Source organism: Fukomys damarensis, unplaced genomic scaffold (assembly GCF_012274545.1).
Source record: "Fukomys damarensis isolate Sample0158 unplaced genomic scaffold, DMR_v1.0_HiC HiC_scaffold_37, whole genome shotgun sequence".
Lineage (NCBI taxonomy): Eukaryota > Metazoa > Chordata > Mammalia > Rodentia > Bathyergidae > Fukomys > Fukomys damarensis.
Genome location: NW_022900949.1, coordinates 2,116,692 through 2,127,177, shown reverse-complemented (window position 1 = coordinate 2,127,177; position 10,486 = coordinate 2,116,692). Strand labels below are relative to the sequence as shown.

General features: G+C 57.6%; 1 protein-coding gene across 1 annotated transcript; it reads left to right on the top strand.

The window, feature by feature from the left end:
* Nucleotides 1-6: 6 nt before the first annotated feature.
* Nucleotides 7-6,911, top strand: Cers1 (ceramide synthase 1). The gene is made up of 5 exons (XM_010606482.3): nt 7-871; nt 3,555-3,735; nt 5,273-5,434; nt 5,608-5,755; nt 5,888-6,911. The coding sequence occupies exons 1-5, from the start codon at nt 757-759 to the stop codon at nt 5,999-6,001; spliced, it is 720 nt and encodes a 239-aa protein (XP_010604784.1). The 5' UTR covers nt 7-756; the 3' UTR covers nt 6,002-6,911.
* Nucleotides 6,912-10,486: the final 3,575 nt, after the last annotated feature.

The following is a 10,486-nucleotide window of genomic DNA, read 5'->3' as shown; positions in this document are numbered from 1 at the left end:
CCCTTTTCCAAAGCTCATCTTCTTGGCAGCAGCCTGGTTGCCAGGGGTTACCGGAGCTGGCTCCGGCTGTCTCCACGACAACCGCTCTGGGCTTCTCCAGCCCCCTCAGCCTCGAGAAGGGGCGGGGCTGGCCCCGCACCCGAGGCCCCGCCCCTGAAGGAGGCCACGCCCACCCACCGGCTCCTTCCTCCCAGCGCCTTCCTCTGGCTGGGGTCCTCCTTTTGTCGCTGCGCTTTCCGCCCCAACTCCACGTGTCTGCGTCACGTCTTCCTAGCTTCCCTGGCCCCCTGGTTTTCTGTGGTTCCCCCAAACTACCTCTCCAGGCACACTCCCCCCTCAACTTCTCTCTCACCCCGTGGGGGTCCTTCGGCTTTGCCAACAGCTTGTTCCCCGGAGGACCCCATTTTCCCCTCTGGGCCGCCCCAAACCCGCGTGTCTTGTAGCTCCCGCCCTGTCCTGGTCACACGCGGCTGTCCTGCGGCCCGGTACCTCTGGACCCCCAGGCTGCCCGCAGGGACGCCCACTCTTTAGGCCTGGTGTTGCTCTCCCCAATCACGGCAACAGCTGAGTGTTAAATTTAGTCCTTGACAGTGGGGCCCGGCTCTGGTTACCGCCCTGGCAGGGGCAGCGTGGAGAGGAGTGTGGCTGCTGCCGCCGGCCAGCCTCTGTGTCCCTGTCGCCAGTGCCAGCTGCCCCCACCTTTGTCCACAGCCCCTGGCCGAGCGGTGCCGCCTCCTGCCCCGAGATGCCGCCAAGATGCCCGAGAGCGCCTGGAAGTTCGTCGTCTACCTGGGCTGCTGGAGCTACAGTGCCTACCTGCTGCTGGGCACTGACTACCCCTTCTTCCATGACCCACCCTCCGTCTTCTACGGTAGGGCTGGGGCACGGGGCTGGGCTCCTGGGGGCAGGTGGCCAGGGGTCAGGGATGGCTCATGGGGAGGCCTGGGGCCACCTCCGCCCCTGCAGGAGCTCACGCTGAACTCCATCAGCAGCCGTTTTTATTTTTCACGTTTCGATAGGGTCTCTCTAAGTCACTAAGTTGCCCAGGCTGGGTTCAAACTTTTGACCTTCCTGCCTCAGCCTCCCGGAGCGCTGGGTTGCAGGTGTGTGTGCTCCATCTCTCCCAGACATGGGCTGTTTCTTTCTGCGGGCATTTATCCAGCACAGGTGTGCCAGGCCTGGTGCGGGGCACAGTGGTGAAGCTGCCTGCTGCCTGTGTGACACTGGTTGTGAGAAGAGAGGTAGAGACAGTAGTGGGGCCTGGGATCCCCAGGGAGATGGCCAGAGGGGATCGGTTGGGGAGGTCTGCGGCCCCAGCTCATCAAGCATTCTGGCCAGTCATGAAGATGAGCACTGTCTGGAGAGGGGAGGTGGCGCGGTGGGTGCCAGACAGGGAGGGTGTGTCGTGGGGACAGAGGCCCCAGAGGTGGTGGTGGTGACACTGTCATGCAATTGTGCCCTGTTCTTGGGCCCCTGGCCTTACAGATGAAGAGTGCTGAGCTGCAGGGTGAACACCGCTCACCACAGTTAGAAAGTAACCACTTACATTTATTACTTTTATTGAATTTTTCATTTGTTTGTTTTGAGACAGAGCCTTGCTATGTAGCCCAGGCTGGCCCTGAACTCACAGCGATCCTCCTGCCTCAGCCTCCCAAGTGCTAGGATTATAAGCTTGCTCCACCACACCCAGCTTGAATTTCTTAATTTAATTTGGGGTCTTGGGGTGGAACCAGAGTTCTGAGCATGCTAGGCGGGTGCTCTGCTGCTGGGAACTAACCTGAACTGCTCTGCTGCTTTTTAAATTTTTATTTTTAGACAGGGTATCACAGTTTCCCAGGCTGGTCTCAAAGTTATCCTTCTGGCTCAGCCTCCTGAGTATTTGTTTGTTCCCAGCATCGAACTTGGGACCTTGTGCTTGTGAGGCAGGTGATGGAACAGCTGAGCTAAATCCCCGGTCCTCTTTTATTGTAGTACTTTTTTGGGTGGGTACTGGGGATCAAACTGGGGTCCTTGTGCTTGCAAGGCAGGCAGTGGAACCACTGAGCTAAATCCCCAGCCCTCTGGTCCTTGTTTTTTGTTATTTTGAGACACAGTCTTGCTGCATAGCCCAAGCTGGCCTTCAACTTGAAACGATCCTCCTGCCTCAGCCTCCCAAGTGCTGGGATGACAGATGTGCACCACCACACCTAGCTAAGGGAAGTGTTTGAATGGACTCAGCCCATGGAGGCAGCCGGGACATCGTAGCCCTCACAAAAGACCCCAGCGCTGCTGCAGAAAGTGGCAGGGCTGAGGGTCTGAGGGCTTGGAGGGGCTCCCTGTATTGTGTCCTTGACTGTAACGTGTTTGAAAAATGTAAACATGCGCCCCATCGGCGCCCCCTGCCGGCTGAGAGGCTGGCTAATGCTCGCTGCCTTTCCCCAGGCTCTCCAGCTGTGGATTGTTTCTTCCTGGTGCAGAAGCCTTTTAGTTTAATGTAGCCCAGCTTTAGGTAGTTTGATTTTGCAGTACTGGGGACTGAGTCCAGGGCCTTCACGCCGAGCTGCATCCCCTTTTTATATTTTATTTTGAGACAGGGTCTCGCTAAGTCACTAAGTTGCTCAGGCTGGGCTCAAACTTGCCATCCTCCTGCCTCAGCCTTCCAGAGTGCTGGGGTCGTAGGTGTTTGGCACCGAGCTCAGCTGTGCTCAGGACGTTTCCGTAAAACGGCCTCACGCCCTGTGTGGCCTTTCCAGTCCGGCATGGCTCCCCATCACGTTTTCAGGGTTCGCCCGTGAGGAGAGTGTGTCGGAGTCTGCCCGTCCTGGCTGAGTAAGGACCCGTCATCCAGATACGGAGCCGTTCGCTGGCCCTTTTTATCTTTTCATTTGAGACAGCTTCTTGCTGTAATCCTCCTGCCTCAGCCTCCAAAATAGCTGGAGATGTGGGTTCCCACGCCTGGCTGAGGCAGAGTCCAGTTCCCGGGGCGCAGTCCTGGTGGCGTGGCGTGGTGTGGCCTGGTGCTGGCCACCAACGCGGGGAGCAGGGCCAGCTGGGGTCATGGCCTCGAGGTGTGCAGCTCTGGGTGAAGGTGGCCGAAGGCAGAGCAAGACAGGAGCCCCACGGTCATATGAGAGGCTGCCCCATGAATTGGGGAGCCCCGGTGCTGAGGGGGAAGACACGAGGGCGCGGCAGAGAGGACTTCCGGGCCTTGGGAGTGGTGTAAGGGGAAACCGTTGCTGCCTCCTCTCAGTAAATGAGGAGGTGGGTGTCAGCCCTTTCTGCCAACTGCTGGAGATATCTATACATCTGAACCTGCTCTTCCAAAAGGCCCATTGGGGCTGGGGGTTTAGCTCAGTGGTGCCGCCGCCTGCCTCACAAGCACAACGTCCAGAGTTAAATCTCTGGTAGCAAAAAAAAAAGGCCTGTTAGAAGGCATCCACCTGTCAACCCAGCACTATGGGAGGCTGAGGCAGGAAGATCCCAAGTTTGAGCCTAGCCTGGGCCACACAGTGGACAGTGGGTGTGCAGGGGGTGGGGGCCCAGCGTTTCCTGACCACGGGCACTGCCGTCCCCAGGCTGGACGCCAGGCATGGCGGTGCCCCGGGACATCGCCGCCAACTACCTGCTGCAGGGCAGCTTCTACGGCCACTCCATCTACGCCACGCTCTACATGGACACCTGGCGCAAGGACTCGGTGGTCATGCTCGCCCACCACGTGGTCACCCTGGCCCTTATCGTCTGCTCCTACGCCTTCCGGTAAGTTCGGGCGGCAGGGTGGGGCTCCAAAGGGACGGCGGGGTTAGGCCCAGCAGCCACACCTCTGCACCCCTGTGATGGGCAAGGCCTGAAGGCTTTACTGAGGCTGGCCTGATGTCCTGGAACCCACTGCAGCGGCCAGCACAGGGCGGGGCATGCCTTCACCCCACTGTCTGGGAGGCTGAGGCAGGAGGGTCACACATTTGTGTCCAGCCTGGGGACTGAGTCCAGGGCCTTCACGCCGAGCTGCATCCCCTTTTTATATTTTATTTTGAGACAGGTCTCGCTAAGTCACTAAGTTGCTCAGGCTGGGCTCAAACTTGCCATCCTCCTGCCTCAGCCTTCCAGAGTGCTGGGGTCATAGGTGTTTGGCACCGAGCTCAGCTGTGCTCAGGACGTAAGTTATTGAGACCCTGTCTCAAAATAAAATGCAGAGGGCCAGGGTTTAACTCGGTGCTCCCTGAGTTTTCTCTTCAGTATCCCCCCCGAATTTACCATGATTCCCAAGGCTTTATATATAAATGAAAATACAAGGAAAAGCAACTCATTGGCAAACAAAAGTTAAAGTATCTTGTCAGTCCTTTTGATATCTTGATTTTTGTACTGGGGATGAAACTCAGGACCTTGTGCTTTTGAGGAAGGCATGATGCCACTGAGCTAAATTCTTGGCCCTTTTCTGGTTTTTTGAGCAGTCTTGCTATGTAGCCCAGGCTGGCCTCAAACTCACAGCGATCCTCCTGTCTCAGCCTCCTGAGCTCTAGGATCACAGGTGTGCGCCACCACGCCCAACTGTGGATATCTTGATTCTGTAGTGAAATGACAATATTTGGCATGTATTTTTTAGATGGAGTCTTGCTGTATTGCCCAGGCTGGCCATGAATTCAAGCAGTCCTCCTGCCTCAGCTTCCTGAGTAGTTAGGGCCACAGGGACATGTGTTTCCACTTTGACCCAACTTAAAGGCACATTTGTTTCTCAGCTGCACTGACCACATTGCTGGGACTCAGTAGCCTCATGGCTGGTGGCTGCTGTTTGAGACGGTATGGGTTTAGAACATTCCTGTGGTTCTGTAAAGTTCTGCACAAATGCCTCTCCAGTGTGTCGTTCATATGACACGGGGGAAGGATGTGAACCCGGGATGCCATGCTAGGCGAATGGGAACAGCAGCAGGTGCAAAGGGCCTGCGGCAGGAACCAGCATGCTGCTGGTGGGAGACCCCCTGGCTACCAGCCGCTGCACCTGGCCCAGGATGTGAGCAGTGTCGGGTGGGGATAGGAAGGCTCCTGGCCCGGAGACACTAGTGGGATGTGGCTGCCTTTCCTGGGCAGTGACTGGAGCTGCCCAACAAGGTGGCAGTGATGTCTCAGTAAGTGACAGAGACGCCGTGTGGTCCAGGGCCCTGAGAGTCAGGGTCATGGGGGTATCAGCACGGAGAGAAGGGACTGGGCAGCTCTGACTGCTTGGGGACAGGGACACTGGGACACACCACCCCTGCACCCCGTGTGGGGCAGCTGTGTGAGCCACGTCCCGCCCACCCAGGTACCACAACGTGGGCGTGCTTGTGTTCTTCCTGCACGACCTCACCGACGTGCAGCTGGAGTTCACCAAGCTCAACACCTACTTCAAGGCCGCAGGCGGCACCTATCAGCGGCTGCACGCGCTGCTGGGGGACCTGGGCTGCCTGTGCTTCTGCGTCACCTGGTCAGTGGGCGGGGCGGGAGGACTGGGCGGGGCTACGCTGCGAAGGGTGAGGCCAAGCGGGGGAGGGGCCAGATGCGAAGGGGCGGGGCGGGCGCTGCAGTGGCCGCTGGGAAGGGGTGGGTCTGGTCGCTGTTCCCCTCCTGCAGCGCCCCCCCCCCGAACTGTTCCCACAGGTTCTGGTTCCGGCTATACTGGTTCCCACTCAAGGTCCTGTACGCCACGCTGCACACCAGCCTCATCTCGGTGCCCGACATCCCCTTCTACTTCTTCTTCAACACGCTCCTGCTGCTGCTCACCGCCATGAACTTGTACTGGTTCCTGGTGAGTGGCTTCCCTGTTTGCGGCTGGCAGTCCTTTCTTGTCCCTGTCCTTGGGCAGCCGTCTAGGCGTAGGTTGGGGGGGGCGGGAGCAGTGTGTGCAAAGGGCCCGTGGTCACGCCGCCTCCCTCCACAGTACATCGTGGCCCTGGCTGCCAAGGTGCTGACGGGCCAGATGCGAGAGCTGAGTGATCTGCGGGAGTATGACACGGCCGAAGCCCACAGCCCCAAGCCCAGCAAAGCTGAGTGAGTGGGGGGGCCGGCGCCCTGAATTCGTCCCTTGAGTGACATCGGTCCGGGCAGGCTCTGTGGGCAGCAGATGAGGCAGTGCTGACGCTGTCCCCAAGCCTGCAAGTCTGACGAGGAGGCTGCAGTGAAGGCGGGTGACCTCGCGATGCCTTGGGGCACAGCTGTCTGGGGAGGGGGTGCGAGGGTGGAGCCATGGGTCTTATGAGTCAGCCGCAGGCCTGGCCCACGTGACTTCCGACCACCTCCCGGCCCAGGCCAGGGTGACAGAGGCCGCGCTTTGTCTACACTAAGGCATCCTGGCCCTGGGGCTCAGCGGCCTCCTGGGGTGCAGGCGCGAGCTCGGTGGCTCCCACGCTCCAGCCTGGGACCCAGGTGTAAGCAGAGCCAGGCTTGGGTGGTGAGCAGTGTCCCAAGGTGGCAGGCTGTGGATGGTTCTAGAAGGTGCTGGGCAGCCAGGCCTCTTATTTGGCTGGATGGGGAAACTTGCTTGGTATTGGAGATTGAACCTGGCTTCCACCCTGACCCACACCCCAGCCCTTTCTGAATTTTTAAATTTTGCGACGAGGTCTTGCTAAGTCACAGCAGTGCCCAGGCTCAAACCATGACCCTCCTGCCTCAGCCTGCCAGAATCACCCCATGCCTGACTAGAGGTGTCTCGGTACCCCCAAAGGTGGGGCCTACAGATGAGGGGTGCCGGAGCCATAGAGAAAGCCAGGGCAGAGCGTGAGGTCGGGGTGACTCCCAGACCGTCCTGGCCAGGCCCCAGCTGGCCACAGAGAGGCTGTCACCACCGTGCGGCACAGGAGTGTGGGCGGTGTGCAGGGATGTGTAGAAAGCTGAACCAGTCTGGCCTGGGATGCGAGAGAAATGGAAATAAACAAATCAAAGGCATTTTAAAACTTTTGGCTCAAAATGCTGCTTCTGGGGCTGGGGCTGGGGCAGGGCCCATTCCTCTACCGATGGGGCTGTTTGTCTCGTGCGGGGTGAGCCAGGCTGTCGCTGTGATGAGCTCTGTAGAGACCGGCCAAGCCTCACCGAGGAACCTTCCAGAAGATTCCAGAGGCTTCCACCAGCTAGTGTGTGGGGTAGGGGAACAGGGTTGGCCAAACCTAAACCCTGGAAAGAAAGGTTCTCCTGCCAGAGAACACGAGGCATGGGCCCGGACTCCCAGTCCTACCCATGCCCACCCTGTCCCTGAGAATGTTGGGTCAGGACAGGAGGCGGTGGGTGGCACCCTAGGCCTCACCCGAGAATGTTCCTAGCAGAACTGCGCAGCCCGAGTGTGCACAGCAGTGACTGGGCCGGGAGCACCTACAGAATCTGCCCCCGGGAGGGGCAGAGTTAGCACAACACAGCAGGGTAAGGGTATGGGACTGGGGCCAAACGGGGATGTTCAGAAAACAGTTGCTCTGGGTGTCCTAGAACTGCCACGGCTGAGGGCTGGGGTGCCGCTCAGTTACAGACAACTGAGCTTCCCTCCCTAACAACACAGAAACAAGAAGCCAGGTGTGGCACCGTAGAAGCCATGGTGATGCTTGGGAGGCTGAAGCAGGAGAATCTCCATGAGTTCAAGGCTACCCTAGGCTACCTGGCAAGACCCTGTCTTCAAAAAAAAACAAAACAAAAAACTGAAAGCATGAAATTATCAGAAAAAAAAGGAATCAATATTATAGTTCTGTGCCTTTGGCTGTTATAAGTCCCTCACACTAGGCAGTCAGTTTAAACCAACAGGACCAAGTTCTGCAGCACAGAGGCTGAGATCCAGGCATCAGCAGGCCTGCGTTCCCTCTGCAGGCTCCAACTTGAGAGCCTCCTGCCTCAGCCTCCCTAGTATCAGGCTATAGACGTATCTTCTGAGGCTACTGTTCAACCTACTACCAATGTTAAGTCTTAGATATAGTGGAAGAGAGAATCAATCAACTGTGCATAAATTACCTAGAATGCAGCCCAGATGTTTGGGAAACGGCAAAGCTGAGATCGAAGGGCTTATCCAGAGGAGCAGAGTTCAAACAGGAGACAACACAGGACAACATGGCGAGGTGTGACAATGTGAGAGACACCAATCCTCAGTAGAAGTAAGGAGATACCGGGGCCCAAACCCACCCGAATGCGGGCAGGCACAGAGCGCTGCCTCCCAGGCAGGTCCCATCAGTTCCCGGCAGGGAGAAAGTATCAAGAGGAAGCTGCACACAGGGAGAAAGGGTGCCATGGAAAATGAAAACGAGACACAAGAAAGTTTACTATCAGATCTTTGGATCTTCTTAATGATTGTCAGAAAATGGCAAAACCACCCTACGATGCAGAGCAGGAAGGAAAACACTGGGACATCTCTGTGTCTCGATGGCTTGGGCCGGTGGATTTGAGATCCTGTCTTGAGAACAGATGCATTTTAAATGCCTAATTTACTTTGTTTGTTTGCAGTACTGGGGACTGCACCAAGGGCCTGTGAAATGAGCTGCATCCCCAGCAACCCCCACCACATTTCTTTTCTTTCTTTGTACCAGGGATTGAACTCTGGTCCTTGCGCTTTCAAGGCAGGAGGTGGCACCACTGAGCTAAACTACCGGCCCTTTTTTGTTTTTTGGTTTTGTTTCATTTTGTTTTGTGTTTTGAGTCAGGGTCTTGCTATGTAGTCCAGACTGGCCTTGAACTCACTGTGTAGCCCAGGACAGCCTTGAACTCGTGGAGACCCTCCTGCCTCAGCATCCTGAGTGCTGGGATCATAAGCGCGCACCCCCACGCTGGCTCACACACCGCTTGAAGTCTTTTCTTCACCTGTTTCCTGTGGGGGTCCTGCCTGGTCCCTCTCTCCTTCTCAGGCGGGCACCTGAACTGCGCTGACCCTGGCTGCCTCCCAGGCACCACGTCCTTGTCACCAGTCTCCGAGGACCCCCTTCTCCAGGCTCCTTCCTCTCCAGGTTGTGCTCCCCGAGCCTAAGTGGGAGGTCTTGGGAGCCCCCGAGGAGTCTGATCTCTCTCCCTCCTCTTACCTGTGAATTCACATCCAGAAGCCATCTTCCCCCCTCAGGGTTTTCTGGCTTCCCCTTGGCTTTTCTCTACTACAGAAATACAGGAATTACCATCTGGGGTCCCAGCTGCTTGGGAGCTCCTTCACCCTAGGAGTTTGAGGACAGCCAGGGCCACACAGCAAGAATTCATCTTTAGAGAAAAAAAAAAGTGTAGGAGTCAAAACAGTTCAGGGAGCCAGACAAAAATCACACACCCCTATAATCACAGCTACTCAGGAGGCTGAGGCAAGCGGATTGCAAGTTCCAAGCCAACCTGGGCAACCTAGTGAGACCCCATCTCAAAATCAAAAGGGCTTGGGGTACAGCTGTGTTGGGTGCTCGCTTAGCATGCGTGGGTCCCATTCCCCAGCACTGCAAACAACAACAAGCCAAGAGAGGTGGTGAACACCTGTAGTCTTAGGTACTCAGGAGGCTGAGGCAGGAGGCACCCTGGATCCTAGGGTTCAAGGCCAATCTGATGTCATAATGAGAACCCATCTGAAAAAACTAAAGATAGTGGGCCGGGGATTTAGCTCAGTGGCATCGCACCTGCACCGTAAGCTCAAGGTCCTGAGTTTGATACCCGGTACCAAACCCGCCCCCCAAAACTAAAGACAGCAATACAGGAATAGAAGTTTCAGTGTCTCCCAGAGCTGAAAGGCAGAGGGTCTTGGGCTCCACCCCCAGCACCATACAGAGCAAACAGCTCCTTAAACACTAAATCCAAGACCAGCTTCAGCTGGCGTGATGGTGCACAGCTGTGATTCCAGCCAGCACTCAGGAGGCTGAGGCAGGAGGATTGCCTCGAGTTCAAGGCCAGTCTGGGCTACATAGCAAGCCCAATAACACACAGGAGGGCTACTCCAGAGAGGGGCGTCTTACTGCCTGTGAGCTGTGTGAAAAGAAGAGGCAGGAGGTTTGCAAGTTTGAGCCCAGCCTGGGTGACTTAGCGAGAACCTGTGAAGGTCAGCTTGTCTTCAGCCCTCCCCTGGCGACCGAGACCTCTGGGCCAGGCCTGTGGTGAGGGGACATCGGGTCTCCCAGGGCACGGTGGCAAGGGCAGGCACAGGGACTCTGTCCTGGGCCGCTGGGCCCCGTCCCCGTGGGCACGTTGGGGAAGTGGGGCTTCTCGCGGCGGCAGAGAGCACCAGAGGGGTTTTTTCTGGGTAATGCAAGTTCTGAGGAAAGGTTCCCTGCCGCGATCTCGAGGCTAAGCAGGGTCGGGCCTGGTTAGTACTTGGATGGGAGGAAAGGCGTCCTGAGGGCTCCAGGTGACACCGCACCTCGAGGGAGCTTTCACACCTGGCCTGAGCCAGGCTCCGCCCCAAGCAGAGGGCGAGTCCGCTCCAGTCGGGCCGGGCCTGGGGAGCAGGGAAGGGAACTGGAGCGGTTACTGCAGGCCGGGAGGAGACGCCCACGGGCGGGGGCAGGGGCAGGGGCAGGGGCCGGGCCGGGCTGAAGCGGGAGGACCCGGGGGT

Coding starts and splice junctions, on each gene's coding strand:
- Cers1 (XM_010606482.3), top strand. CDS start 757: ATGCCCGAGAGCGCCTGGAAGTTCGTCGTCTACCTGGGCTGCTGGAGC. Junction 3,736..5,272: donor GTCTGCTCCTACGCCTTCCG/GTAAGTTCGGGC, acceptor CCGCCCACCCAG/GTACCACAACGTGGGCGTGC. Junction 5,756..5,887: donor TGAACTTGTACTGGTTCCTG/GTGAGTGGCTTC, acceptor CTCCCTCCACAG/TACATCGTGGCCCTGGCTGC.